The following is a 15,430-nucleotide window of genomic DNA, read 5'->3' on the forward strand; positions in this document are numbered from 1 at the left end:
AACTGTTTAGCTCTTGCAGTTCTCTATTGTGCTAGTGACAAAGATGCTGACAGTGTCATCAATATTCCTGAATCTGCTTCAGAAAAAAGTGACAGTTCTTAATACTTCCATGGGGATGGAATGGACATGTGCAGTAAAAGCATTAGTAAGATTGGGGGGTGGTGTGTGCAGGGACGCACAGACACACAGTTCTTAATTGTGCAAAGTGCACATTTCTGTAGGGACAAGTATCAACAGCCTAGTTCAACTCCAGCCACGTATCAGCTAACTCAGCACTGCAAAATGTCACTTCTGGGTTTCACAACCCAAGACAGGGTGCAGAACAATTCTGTAATACCAATTGTCAACCTGAAGCAGCTATAAAACTTCCAGGTGCAAATTCCATTTCTCTGTGAGCAGTGTGCCAACTCCAGCCCCAGTTCTAGAAGGGCAAGTATGAGATCTGCTCTGATCTAAAAAGTAGACAAAAATTTGTCTGAGGACCGATTATGATATGTGCTATCAGAACACACCCTGCTGCTGCTGTTTAAGCATCATGATTTTCATCTGGTGAGAGAACGCAAAAAAAAGACAATCAAAAAACCCAACAAAAAAATCAAAGAGAGGAGGCATGGAAAATGATGGTCCTATCCAGATATGGAGAGTGATACACTGGACAGAGATGGTATGTCAGCACTGCCTCAACTCTTCTTTAGCTTGCAGGATGTGAGCAAGAGATACATATCATGGTTTTACAGGCCATAGGCAGTTCAAAGATACTAAAGGTGGGAGTCAAAAAAGATGCAAAGTAGTAACACTGAAGAATATTAAGTTATTCCCTGACTATATCTTCCTAATGCAAGGTCAAGAGCTGCATTAAGGGATCCAGCATAACTTCTGCCAGGTTATGGTATCATAACCCAGAAGGAACAAATTTGGATAGCAGTGAAGCAATAATCAGCTACTATCTAGGCCACATATACTTTTAGGCATTTAAAATGAATACAGCCTACCTGCCAGACTGCTGTAAAGGCTTCCTTGTTAACATTTCAAATACACAACAAACCACTGGCACCAGCATTGAGGACATCCAAGCTGGCATATCTCAGTGTCACTTTAACAGCCACATACAAAAGCAGTGATAAACTCATGATGCTGATAAACTGAGGAATGTTTCCAGAACAGACTCTGAAGTTACACCCATGATTTTGAATGGAAGCATTATTTTTAGAGGAAAAAACTATGTGATGCTTGCATATCATTCATTTAAGTAATAAATATACAGAATACTTTAGAAGCTTAAAAATATTTTATTTACTACAAATAAAACCCAGTACATTGTTTTCATTGTGTGGAAAGCAGTAGATTAGCAAAAAAATTATAAATGAATATATCTTAAACAGAACCACATATAACAGCACAATTGGCGAAAGAGGAAGCAAATGCCTGGTAGCAGAGTATTTAAAGATATAAAAATCAGTTCTCTCTGGTATCTATTAGCTTTCAGCAGGGTGTGAAGGCTGCCATACTGGCAGTATTTTCAAAAGGACAAGACATCCAATAGACATGCAGTAAACATGTCTTTGCAGCACACTGTATCCTGCAGCTGGTGCTCAAATGTGTCCTCCTTCAGTCATTTCTTGTATTTTCACATTTCTGTCCATCTTGGAAGTAGTTGTCAAGGCTCCAGATGAGGCCACTGATGTAAACCAAAGCAAAACAGAAGTTTATTAGATTGACTCAAATAGCACAAGAGAAAACTATTCCCTTCCCCCAACTTTCCATTTTTCCTTTCTGTTTTGGGCTTTCCCCACCCCCTACCCTTGCCCCTCAGGAAACTTGATGTGAGATGGTACCAAAAAGGGCAGGAAGCTGTAGGTGGAAGACATGCACAGGGTAGAAAATGAAAAGGTTAGCAAAAGCATATTTATAATGGTGGACACTTGCAGTTTTGACCATGCTTGCTTTTTAAGGCAATAAAGGTTTCAGAAGGAATAAAGAGCTGCAGAGAGCTGTAGGACAGCCTAGTTTGTTCCCCTGTAAATGAAGGAGGCCCAGCAAAATGGCTTGGAAATGGCACAGAAAGGCACTTCACTATGATGGAAGAAACAATGTCCCTGTAATGTCACTGCCGTATTTGTAGTTCTTACTAAACAGCTTCTGAAGACTACCTTATGGAAACTAAGCAGATGTTAAGATGTTCAAAACAAAACAAAAAAACCCAAACCAACAATCTCATGGGCTCTTCTAAGCCTGTAATACTCATGTCAGAATTTGGAGGAGGCACAATAATAATTCTTGTAACTGGAACACTTGGTGCTTGTTACTGTAATTAATATACTTATCAAAAAATCTGCCTTAACAGAAAGAAAGCAAAAAAACTTTTAATCCAATATACTACCTCCAGTAAAGCCCTGTATCAACGCCTGCTTACAAAAACTATTTTGATTTGTACTTCATGACTTCTCCTAAATTAAACATTATACCAGTAGCATAAGAACTGTTTTTAGTAGCAAGATCGGTGTCCAAGTTTGCTTTGTTTTCTGCCTAAATGCTGCCAGTTTTGTTCAGAACAGGCACAGGATTGTTTTCAAATGGGGTGGAAAGATTCATGCCAGAGAAGAACTTCTTAGAGAAAAGACTCTTCTACTTACCAATGTCTCTGTTGCTTTCATTACTGTATTCTTCCCCAAATCCTCGTCATTGTTGTGGAGATCTGTGCTCACTTCTTCTCCTCCATTATTCTCTTCTCTATTAAGGTGTTAGAAGTTTCTTATTTGGAGTTCGCAGAAAGAGAGAGGACTAAAGTAACACTTCTACAGATGACTCAATCAAGATCTTCATAGAAAGAGAAAACACAGTTTCCACGTTTCTTGTTTGAGGATGTCAAGCAGCAGCACATTTGCTTTCTCGGCAGAGCTTACCATCCCTCTTGGAGTTATTTCATCACCGATCCTCTTCAGTATCTTCACACAACTCTTGTTTTACTGTTGCTTATGGCTGGATTTATACTGTTTCTTCTCCTGTAGATGAGAAGGTCCACTGTTTGTCTTTCCCAGGAGAACATGGTTTTGAAACATCCATCTCTGAAGAAAGCCACAGTCGAAGTACATGTACGTGGACTGGCAGAAACTAAGACCTTTTCAAAGTTGTCTGACAGCTTGATTTTAGAACACGAAATTGTGTCTGGAGATCACTACCAATTGTTCTGAGACGCTGCATCAACAGGTAAAAGGAGCAGTGAGGTGTCCATATTATTCAAGTAATGAAATGGCAGCTTAAAGCCTGTGTACAAGGTATTGCTTTGCAAGCAAGTCTTGAACTCTATTGGCTTACAACCAACATATGCATGTGTGCATGCAAACCTCAGCTAGGAAAAAATCAAGATTTGCAAACAACTTCCTAGTTTAGAATGGGCTAAAAGCCTCTGAGCAAAACTCCAGTTAGGTTTGCTTAGCAAACACCTAAAATTCCACACTCTGTACGGAAAGATATGTTCTAACACCACCAGCTTTAGAGGTTATGTTAAACCCTAGCTTCCTCTTTCTACTGCAAGCTCTTGACAAAATACAGTTGACAGAAAGACATAACTAACTTTGCCCTGTCTGAACTATGAGCAAGCACCGTATGATCCAAACCCTATGATTCTGTACAGCTAAAGCCAACATCTCCCAAAGAACAGCACACTAACCTCTTAGCAGCAGCAGTTTCTCTTCAGAGAACAACTTAAATCAACAACAGAGGTCACATTAAAGAACTGTTTTACAAGAACATTTCTTCATTCAAGAACAATAATCAGGTTAATATAGCAAGATTGACGCTAAGGAGAGGGTCAGGTGCCTCCATATAGAGAACTGAAAACCATGAAAAAGAACCACAACAGGTTCTTTCGTAATAAAAACTTGTGGATAACGTTCTTTATGGGCTACACAAGCAAAAAACTGCTTTTCTCTACTGTCTACTAGAGAAAATTTAATGGTTTTATCACCTGTGTTAACACTTACCAAGTATAGGGTTATACAAGCTGGTCTCCTTACAGATGTTTGGGAAAATGGAAGGTAAGTAGTATTTCTTGAAATTTGAGAATAAAAATGAAAATCCCTTTTCCTGGTTTTCCTTATTCTTCCACTCTAAACTCTTAACCTTAAAAAAAAGGAAGTTGGATAAAGTAAACATCTAGAAGAGAAAAATGACTGATGAAGTATCTTTTGTAAGTTATTTATTTGGAACAAAGTAATATGCATTTTAATAAACATTTTTAGAAAGATGGAACAGAAACTAGCTAAGAGATGTCAATGAAACAAAGACTGTTTTCTTTCAAAACACTGCTTCAAAATGAATTTGAACACAGCAAATACTGAAACCAATAGAAATACATCTGCTTTTATGGTCATCTTGCCAAGTGAAGGATTAAACCCAAATCAATTGTTTAATTAAACTGCTTTTATATTTCAAAATGTTTCATAAAAGGGCAATTATCCATGCTACTCTGAACATTTATTTGACAATTTCTTTTAACACATTTTGACTAACAAGTGTCCATATATTCATTATAATAGTACTTGGATTCATTTGTGCAGCTGACAAATGAAAGAAATATATCTGTCAATCACAAGCAGCAAAAGATACAACTTTGAAGTTGAATTACACAAATCTACTTTCATAGATCATGAGTGCAAAGCCTTCCCCATTATGAAATGTTTGCCTACTGAAAAGCATGGTAAGTTCTCCTTAATAATAAACCCAACACAGTTTCCATCTTTGTCCTCAAGAATCCATCTGCCTGCAGAGCTGGGCAATCTGTCGAGTCTACCATAAATAAAAGGAAGCTTTGCTTTTAATTCTGCACACCCCCCCTCCCTTTTTTTTTTTTTAATTGACTTTTTCCCCCCTCCTCTATTCCTTACTCAATGTCCACAGTTCTATTATGACCTATTTTCAGGGACAGATGCCTTCAGAACGCAATATATTAATACATGTATGTGTATATATCCCCAATATAATTCATTAGAATGGGTGACTCATATGTAGAAATTAGTGACAAAGTCCTTCAGCAGAACTTAATATCAAAGTAATAACTATTCAGCTTGAAATTATCAGTACCTCTAAAGAGACTTCAGCAAAGTATCTAGCATTCATACAGTGAACAAGTTCTTCTCAAGGACTTACATAAGTTTAAATATAATACTACCTATTTATTACAGAGAGGGCAATTGTCTTCAAGAATGTCAAGGGTATTTTTATTCAAACTGAACAGTCATCATTAAGCTTACCCTACAAATCACAAGTATGATGAACTCTATGCAAACCAGGAGATGCTGGAAGCCACAAAATGAGGTTGCAAATTATTCCAGCACTGCAAGTTCAGAGTAAGACAAATAAAGGGAAGCCATGAAACATTTCAGTTTAACATTGGCCATATTTGTGCACTGTCCATCTTTAGCACAAATTGCAAAAGTGTGAAGAAAAACTTACAGATAGATACCGAACTGGATTCTGCTGCACAAGTCTGACCCAGAAGGCAGAACCCGGGAACATCTGCAGCATGTCATGCAGTCAAGCAGCTTGCTAGGCATATGACAGCAGATCAGGCTTAGAAGCAGCATGGGCTAACCAGCCAGCAAATCAATTACATAAAACATAATAGCTAGGCCACCGTTTTAGACAAGAGTTTTTGCCATGCCCTATCCCAGGCACTTCCAAGTACTGGCTGAGATCATGGACGTGTCAAAGTACGAAGGGAAGAACAGCGTGTGCGCTCAAGTTGTGCGCCATGGACTACATACTCATTTGTCTTCATTTTCTGTGCAAAGTTCAGATCCATGATCTGCCCTGAAGGTAGCTTGGGATCTGCAAGATCTTATTACCTGGTGTTCACATAGCAATGCCACTAATAGAGTAATCTCAGCAGTACAGCTTAATGCTGGACCTAACACATAAGCTTTGTCAGATCTGAAGTGTTCTGAATATGTACCCTTTCCCATTGCTTCTCTTTTGAAGAAGTTCACTTGCTCAGCTGTAGCAGTAATCCCAAATTTCTACTATGCAGTGTACTGTATTACACCCGACCTTACATCCCAGTCCTATCTTGAACCCCAAGCCTGGCTCTCTGTCCCTTCTCATTGCTGGAGGGGAAGGGAGAGAGAGCTGCTGCGTTGTGGTTGGCTGCCAATCAGGCCTAAACCACGACAATCTCCTAAAACTGAGGTCCCATAACGTACAGTTAAGATATCAACAGGAGTCATGGCACCATCCCTGCAAGATCTGGATAGTAAATACCATGATCAGAAAAAAAAAAACAAAAAAAACAAAAAAAAAACAACCAACCAAACAACCCCTCCCCACAAGCTCTTGCAGAGAAACCCATAATCTCTGTGTGACAGTCTAAACACTCTGGAGTATTTATACTAACCAGGGCTTTCCAGTAGCTCAGTGTTTCTCAGTGTTTCCATTAAGGAATGAAGAAGCTGTATGGTTATCTACTGTAACAGCAGAAATTCCAGAAAGATAGCTGGAGGGAAAATATGACCCTTAGCACAGACACTGGCAAGTCCCAGTCTTACAAACCACTGGGTCTAACGTCCTATTTCAGTTTGGTTTTGTCAGCTAGCTCAACTATAAAACCTAGGAAAAAGGCCAGCAGAAGTTTGGATTTTTGTGATTTTAATGAGTCCCAATTCTTTCAGTTAGAAGTTTCCCCTTATTTGAAAAGCAAAGCCCCTGACCACCACAGAACCCACGTAAGAGCGAGCCCAGTTAACCATTCTACTGGTTGAAGGCAATAGGGTGGGGAGAGGGAGGAGAAAATGGGAAGGGAGCTGGAATCAGCATTGCCAGAAATGACTGACAAGTCTTGTTTTTTCTCCATGCTATATACTGATGCAAGATCCTACGATAACAGACCTATGAATCTTCACTCAAAGGACAAGAGAAGATTTTCTAGGGAAATTTGCTTTTTACGAAGAACACTTGAGGGAGGGGCAAGTAAAATTTAAAATATTTTTATATAAACGTGCAGTAGTACTAGTAAATGTCTTCTCGTAAAGGACAAAGAGGTGTTAGTTGTTTCATATTTGCTTGCTTGAAAACTACAGAACATACCTGAATTACTATGTATTTCAAAAGTGCTTCTAAGAAATAGCTTGTTAAATCTTCTTGTCCTTTATCTCCCGATTGTGGAGGAACAAGGGGAGTGATTTCTTCTATAGTCACTTGAGCTGTTTTAAGGAAAGAGAGTCAAAAAAAGGACATCTAATGTTTAGACCATTTCTTCCCACGCATAAATATCTACCAAGTCATGGAAGTAGAAATGTACTGGAGAAAGCAGAGTTACAGGCAAAACAATCCACTCAGATTAATGAAAATTATGAAGTTTTAGCTAATAAACCACTACCGAAATAGCTCCTTACATGTATAAAAACACAGCAGACAACTAATTTTTCCCTATGCGTCTTGAAAATCTTCCTGTCAAGACCCAATTTTTCCAGAAGGCGTAACACATTTCTTTGGGAATTTATGCAAACAATAGTGTAATATTTGTGTTGCACAAATGCCAAATCTTTATTTACATCTCATTTTCTACATTTAGCAGTTGATCAGTCACATTTGTGTTGTTTTACTAGCTCTATCCTTCCTTCGCCACTGCAGTGAAGCTTCTTCAGAGTTCTCTTGTTCCCGAAGTTAGGTGTTTGCATTTCACTCTGCTCTCCACATTTGTATGCTGCCTACACCCCTCTCTATCCTCCCATCCCTCTGTAGACATATAACACAAGATAACTCCAAAACAGAGCTCAAAGTATGTAAGCAAACTTTTATCTGCAGAGTTATCCTGCCACTAAATTAATCTGCTAAATTTCAGTAAATTTAATTACCAGTCAAGGAGACACTGCTTGCTTCTACAAAAACATTAGATGGAGGTGGAAAAAAAAGGCAAAAGCGCTTAATGCTCAGAGGAAAAAGTGTTTAGCTTCTTATTCACACTTATGTGAATGCACAGTTTGCACTTATGACCCCAATCCAATTGCAATTCATTAATAAATGAATTTAAAATCTTACTAACAGGAATAAATTGAGTTAGGACACAAGATGCTCCCCAAAGTAACCTGTATCTGATACTTACTGCTAGGGTGAACAGTCAAAGGAAAAACTGTCATAAGTATCATCTTAAGAGAAAAATCTTTCTCACTTTATTGATTAGTCAAGATAATGACCTTCACATTTAAAAAAAAAGTATCTAGAAAGTATAAAAAGCTTATGTCAGAACGCTCAAGCCTTTCCACTGACGCAGAACTCTGACCTCCGGTTTTCCAATTTACAAGCTCCAATTCTTTCAGAAGATTCCAAGCCACAAAAATACCACAGCTTTAATTGCCTGGTCATACACAGATACAGCACAAAGATCAACCATTTGCCTTTATGCACTTCCCTAACAGTCATTCTCTTGAAGGCCATACCAGAAACTGCACTGTGTAGCTTGCTCCCCAGGGTACAGCCAAAGCCAGTACAAATATTCAATACAAGAAGAATCTGCCTGTGCATTTGCAGTAGATGCAGCATCTGCTTGTAATTCTTAAGAATTACATAAAATTGGTCAGCTTATTTTCACCCGCTCTCTCTTAAGCTACTATAGCTATGCTTTGAAAAAAGAAAACCAACACACACAAAAAAAAAAAAAATAACCAAACACAAAACAAACCGAAAAACAACCCACCCTGAAAAACAACAACATAAAAAGACAAAGTTAATACTGGAAGAAGACCTGACAAACTGTCAAAAAACTCGTTAACAGCTCCATAATCTCCCTGGGTACATACGTATGTTACTTCTTCATTACTTCAACTTGCCTCTTCTCTGCTGAGAATTGAATTATGTAGAGAATTGAGTAATTTTACCAAATTACTTACTTTCTTGAACATTAAGTGGAGGGTTAATGAGATTATCTAGTGTTCGGGGGCCATGTTCTGACTGTGGTGATGAAAATCCAGGAATCAAGCAAGAAAACATCCATAATTGTTCTTTACTACAGTTATTTTGAAGTGCTTGCAGCCACAAAAGAAAGAGACGCACACCCTCTCGCCGTATCTTAAAGGAAAAAAAAAAAGAACAAGTTAACTTGTCCCTGTATATACAAAAGCATTTCAACTTGTCCTGAAGGGAGAAGGGGAGGGGTAGAAAAGACAAGAACAGACAGTATGACCACCAGCAATCAGCAGAGCCATGCTAGCACATCTGCTGCTCCTGCTGAAATGCAAGGACAACCCTGGCACCTTCATAGCTGTTTGCCTCACAGAATCTCTTTCACAAGGTTCTCTCTGAAAGAAGAGGAAGAAAAGCAGCACATCTAGTCACTTGATTGACTACAGCACTGCAAGATGCCATGTGAATTTTTTAGAAGATATAAAGGACAAAGTCATAAAATTTCTAAATGTGTTCGTGATATATAATGGAGTGAGCCTTTTGCAGCAGAAGGACCCATTCTACCCTCCTCCATTCCTTCAAGAAAAATGGAGTCCTAGAGCGGTACCCGCCTGGCACTGGAGAATTTCATCACCAGCCAAGACTGCTGGTGGTTTACAGAGGAGTGGCATAGTTGTTTGCTGCAGTACCAAAACTACGTTACACTTGGATGGTTTTTGTCCCACAGTCAACCATTATTACACTACCCACCAACAGGTCTCTTTGGTGTAGATAGTCTTCCACTTCCAAGGCAGCCTAAGCCCCTAAACCAGTTTTCTTGTCCCTAACAATGAATGAATGGTTAAGGCTTACCTCTGCTTTAATGCAAAATTTTTCAAACCCCGTGCACACACTTTTAACTTGTCTACTCTATATAAACACGTATCTATAGTGAGTGGTTCTGAGGTAAAGCTGATGATACGAAGTCATTCCTTCATGACACACATCATGATGTGGTTCTCATTCCTGTGCTTTCACCATAAAAATTTGCCCTTATGTTCTTATTTGTATTTTTAAGTATTTTAGGTAAAAGCAGTATGCAAATTTTTCCGATACCTTTAATGAATTTCCAGTGTGAAGAAGCTTCTTTAAAATCAACCCTAAAAAGAAGGGGGGGAAAAAAAGAAAGTTATGTTTGTTCTTTCTTTATTTAGTTGTCAGAGTTCTCGGTCAGACTTGATAGTAACTTCTAAACAAGTCCTTGGCAATCTCCAGTTTAATCTTGGTGAACTTTATATCCTCAGGCAACTCTCTCAATGCCAAAGGGAAAAAAGATCACCTTTCATAGCTTTCTCATAACCAGTAACATCTTTCCCCAAGGACCTTCTGGGATGTGTACATTAAAAGAAAATGATTCTCAAGTCATTAGTGTGCATAATATCAGCATTCCCCATTTACAAATATAGACCTCAACCCAATTCTTAAATTTATTACTAAATGAGAAAAAAATTAGGAAAAAATAATTACAAAACAACTTTCCATCTGCCCTTGTTCTTGATAAGCCACTGTTCTATTTCCAGGTTCCCAGATTTAATTCTATCTAGAAGAACATTCCTTATACTAGTGGGGTTTTTTTTGTATGTTTGTGGGGTTTTTTTTCCTTCCCCTAGTTTGCAAGAGTTTCAAGACCATAATCCTTGTTATGCCATTTAAAGGTTAAGGAAATGAGTAGCACAAACTACTAATAAAAAAGAAGGTTTGAAAAAAAAAAAAAAAAAGAAAGAAAATCAACTTACCAATACTATGAAATTGCCATCTCTGATGAATCCTTTCTGGAAGGAGTTGCAAAATTTTCTACAAAAAAACAGAACCCAAGGATCTATGTTGCAGACATTGCTCTCAAAAGACCAAAGAGCACTTTGAGCAAGGCCACAGATCAGAAGCTGAAGGGTTAACATAAAACATTTCCACACCGCTTTCCTTGGAAGTATTACTGTCCTTTCAAGATAACCCCATTCCTAAAGCTAACAAGCCCAAAGGCTCTGACAGACTGTCTGGCAAGCCCTGCACTGGAGATGTCAGATGTTAATCCAGTTTATCTGGCTCCACTGCCTCTCTGCTGGATATTGCTGCTTACAGCACAGGGAGTGGAATGGGATGCTCTGGTTCACAACAGGTTGTATTAGGTTATTCCACCTTTATAGTGGCTTAAACTAGGATGCTCAGATGTCTGTCTGTGCCATAGAGCCAAGTTAACATTTGCTTCAGCCTTCTCAACAGCGGGGTAATGAGCTACAGCAAAACAATTAAAAGACCTAGGGCAATAACAGTCTCCAGGTAAACTGGAGGATGATCATCTTCAGATGGTAAGAAACAGAGCACAGTTAGTGACAGAGACAGTTAAAAGAATCTGTTATGTAGTACTTCAACATTTATGCTAGAGGCATTAGCAACTTGTAAATAACTTGATTTCCCAAATTCATTCCTGGCCAGGGCTCTCCAAGAGCCCGTAACTGCTTCCAAAGCACAGGTCACCTAATGTCCCTTTATGGAGGAACTAGCAAACAAATGAACTAGCTCTCTTCAGATTCACTTTCCTAGTAACAGCTAATCCTATGGTTTTAAGCACCAATGTACCTTACTAAAAAAAATAATAATAATGTAAAAAAAAAAAAAAATCAATCTTGAATTTCTATTAAACCATGTGTTAAGCATTCACCAGCTATCAATTTTACATATTTTGAAAAACTACAATCCTTGTTCTTGTTTTGATGGAAGCCTCCATCAAAAAGGAAAGAAAAACTTGACATTCTAAGCTATTTCTAAACTATGGTCTCTGCTCAGAAGTGTTCTGATTTCATTAAATTAGTTTCTAAATTATCTTAAATCAAGATATGCTTTTGTTAAGGATATTGTGAAATGCTCTTTTCAAACAATAAATACCTTTCTGAAAATAAAAGGGATCTATAAAAACTAATCCTGCAGTAGTGATTTATTATGAGAAAAATCAGAGATAACAGTGCAATGAAAAGGACAAAGAGATCACTAATCAGATATCACCTTTATAAAAATTTCAAAGTGTATAATACATCGGAAGGTTGTGGGGGAAACCACCACCAAAAAGTAATGAACTATCTGCAGATGCGGAAAACATCTTTTTCCAGTTAAAACATCTTCCTGCAAAACTGCAAGTCAAATTCTTTTTCTTCTTACAGAAAGCACATACATTCAACTAAGTGAAAGGAAAAAGGAATGCAATTAAATGTAAAGCATATTTCCAAGCAACTGCAAAATAGCAGTACTATTATTTAACAGAACCTAATTCAAAGCAAAGAACTTATATAGGAATATTCAAGTTATCTTACCTCAAAAATAAAAAGAATAGAATCTAATTCTTCTCTCTGAGACTTGTGACCTAGATGCAATTAAAAATAAATAGAAGATACATTTTCATTATGAAAACAAAATATAAAGAACACTGACAGAGATCCTCAGATATATAAAACAGAACCATGCATTACTACCATAATTTTGCATTCCTTCTGCAAATAAAAATGTGTATTTCATAGTTATGTTTTAGAACAGTTACAGTTTGTATAGCTTTCTATTATGGTATCAACAGCTGGTAGAGATAAGTTACACAGTATCTTGTTAAACAAAACAGACTAATTCTGCACTACACAAAAAGTATAAGGCCTTAAGAATCCTCACACTTTGCAAAAAGGCAAAACCAGTCATCAGCCTAAATGCTCCTTGCTCACCTCCACTGCATGCACCTCTAATTGTTCTGCCTCTATTTGCAAAGTTGGTGCTTACACATATTTCTGTGCAGCTAATGTTGCCATTTGTGACCACAGACACATGTCTATTTATAACACCCTGCTTTATTTTATAACAAAAACACAAGCACCAAGACAAAAAGTGCTCTATTTGAAATACTTACCTTTTTGTTTAAGACCTACTTCAATAGTCACAAAGTTTTCAAAGAACACGTAATATATATGTGAGAAATGTAGGTCAAAAAACTGTTTGAGATCAATCGATTCTGCATTCTCTGAAAAATAAAACAGAACATTGGTTTTGTTTCTTTCAAATATTGAGTCAACCGCTGCATATCACTATGTAGTAGTAAGAACTGAAGATATTTAAAAGAAAAATTATTATTGGTAAAGAAGCTCTTGAAGTTTTCATTCTTTTAAACTGAAGCTAATGAAATTCAATATGGCGTGTCATAAATGACTAGTGATTTTTAAAACAAGAAGCAATGGTTTCTTGCACTCTCCATTGTTTGCACGACAGTAATGCCTACAAACCTGTCATGAACCAGAATTCTATCAGGACTAGCACTGTACACATGACTTGTTTTAATTGTTAATGTAAAAGAAATAAAGCTAACAACACTACTCAAATTCTGCAACAGAAAGACCCATCACTGTCCCCAGTTGTAATTACTAGACACAGCTAAGCTTACTTAAGAAACTGGAAGAAGGGTAAGTGAGGACCACCTCTGCTCTGTAGGGAAACAGGTTAGGAAGAAGCAAATAGCAGCACTGGATTCCCACTGCTGCCGCCTTACTCCCTCCGAGCTCCAACATGCACTTCCCAGCCTGGCCCAGTCCCTCATACCCCTTTGATTGTGTGGTCTCAGGAGTTCAGAAGCTGGGACCTCAGGGATACCTTGAGGTAGAAACATCATTATGAGTGTAGAGGGACATGCTTTCTTTTGTACCCCAAGAAGGTTTCCAGATTCTCTTCCCACAACCCCCAGACGGCTTTGTGCAAATTCTCAGTTAAAAAAGAAAATACAGGATGATTTATCTAGATTAATTTTATATTGATCGTTTTAAGCAAACGGTCCTTTCACAACTTAGTATATACTGAACCAAAAGACACTCCTTGTCCTGTTATTTAACTACTTAAGACTAGAGACACTAAGTGGGCAGAACAATAGTACGGAAGCACAGAGGAAGAGGGATATGCTATTTTAAAAGGCAAAACTCTCCCCTTTCAGAATACTGATGTGAAATAATAATTAAAAAAAAAAAACAAAACATGAAGAATTCTTTATACCCTTCACCAGCTTTATACACTGAGGCATCATCTTTCACTGTAGATACATCTTTTACAAGTCCCCTTCTAATTCTTTAATGGATCATAGGGGGCTTTTTTATGCCATTCTTTTTAGAATGACATAAATCTTTTCTCTCACATGACTGGATATACAACTGGTAGAGTATAAAGCACAGAAACAATCAATTGAAAGGATGACCAAAAGCATGGCATATTTTCAAATCTATTTTATTATGTAGCTCTAGAGGACTGACAATTCAATTTTATTACAAATCTCACCATAAAAGTTTCCAGTACATGTTCAGTTTTTGCAGTATCATAGCATTCTGCCAACATCTTTCATAATCAGTGTAGTGGAGCCAGAGTGCTCTTGGAGAAGACAGTGCTATATTAACAGCTAAAATCAATTCTTAAAGCAATACAGCTTAGTTAGCAATAAACTTAGTGGTCCAGAGCAGCTAGCATGTGCCTGACCACTTCAGAGGATTAACCAAACCTCCACTTCTGCAGAAACTGCTACACCACTTTAGCACTTCAGCTGCTGGTATGTGAGTTTGAAATACTAAAGGAAGGGCACCAAAAGCCAATTTCACTTCAAACAAGCTAGACAATGATTTTCCGGCAGTCAGGGCAAGGGCACAAGAAATGGAGATAGGACTAAAGCATAGGCACAATCATTATAGCCACTTCTACTCATGGGGCAGAACCCTAGGTGAGCTCTAGACTATGAAAAAGAAAATAGAGAAGGAAGCAAACCAAAAGGGTTTGAGGATTAAAGGGAAAAAGAAAGCAATGATTAAGACTTTCAGGAGAAAGGATGGCGGCAGAAGATAATATTTTAGTCCATATATTTAACTGCTGTATGGGAATTGCACATAGAAACCAGTGGAACAGTTCACTTGATGTGAATTAGCAGAAAACACTAGTTCCAAATACCGAAGGGATCAGAAGCAGTTAAACAGGGTCTCTGCCACACAACACACAGGAACGCTGCATTTTTGCGGGCACATTAAATGTTTCATTTCCTGAAACTGGCCCTCATTCTTTCCCCCTGACACGGGTCAACTCTGAAACAAGCAAATTTAAAAAACAAACCAAACTGTATTCTTTAAAGACTCAATTGTAGTACAACAGTTTGTCATTTTTGGAGACACTATTCCTAGATTCTTCAGGCAACAAAATAAAGGCTTGCCTACATAACCAGCTGAACCGCTCTCATGAGGCCCCACCTGGGATACTACAACCAGCTCTGGGGCCCCTGACATGAAAAGGGCATTGACCTGCTTGAGCAGGTCCAGGAGAGGCCATTGAAGACTCAGAGCGCTGGAACACCTCCCCTGTGAACACAGGCTGAGAGAGTTGGGGTTATTCAGCCTGGAGAAGAGAAGGCTCCAGGGAGACCATATAGAAGCCTTCCAGTACCTTAAGGAGACCTGCAGAAAAGATGGGGAGGGACTCTATCAGGGAGTGTAGTGATGGGACAAGA

General features: G+C 38.2%; 1 protein-coding gene and 1 long non-coding RNA gene across 17 annotated transcripts in view; both read right to left on the bottom strand.

Moving 5' to 3' along the window:
* The window catches only part of RALGAPA1 (Ral GTPase activating protein catalytic subunit alpha 1), a 133,451-nt gene that overhangs the window by 107,302 nt on the left and 10,719 nt on the right, over positions 1-15,430 (bottom strand). For all 16 annotated transcript variants that reach the window (XM_042791125.1, XM_042791124.1, XM_042791123.1 and 13 more), the window contains exons 2-8: positions 12,818-12,928; positions 12,240-12,289; positions 10,671-10,728; positions 9,991-10,034; positions 8,883-9,060; positions 7,081-7,196; positions 3,984-4,122 (exon numbers count right to left, since the gene is read on the bottom strand). In XM_042791125.1, coding sequence (XP_042647059.1) covers positions 3,984-4,122; positions 7,081-7,196; positions 8,883-9,060; positions 9,991-10,034; positions 10,671-10,728; positions 12,240-12,289; positions 12,818-12,928 — 696 coding nt within the window. The remainder of the gene's footprint in view (positions 1-3,983; positions 4,123-7,080; positions 7,197-8,882; positions 9,061-9,990; positions 10,035-10,670; positions 10,729-12,239; positions 12,290-12,817; positions 12,929-15,430) is intronic.
* Positions 1,301-2,922, bottom strand: LOC122153309. The gene is made up of 3 exons (XR_006165169.1): positions 2,904-2,922; positions 2,634-2,817; positions 1,301-1,678 (listed from the first exon to the last, which is right to left on the bottom strand). It is a non-coding gene; the product is annotated as an uncharacterized LOC122153309 (long non-coding RNA).

The sequence above is a fragment of the Tyto alba genome, unplaced genomic scaffold (genome assembly GCF_018691265.1).
Source record: "Tyto alba isolate M040663 unplaced genomic scaffold, T.alba_DEE_v4.0 Super-Scaffold_18, whole genome shotgun sequence".
Taxonomy (NCBI): Eukaryota; Metazoa; Chordata; class Aves; order Strigiformes; family Tytonidae; genus Tyto; species Tyto alba.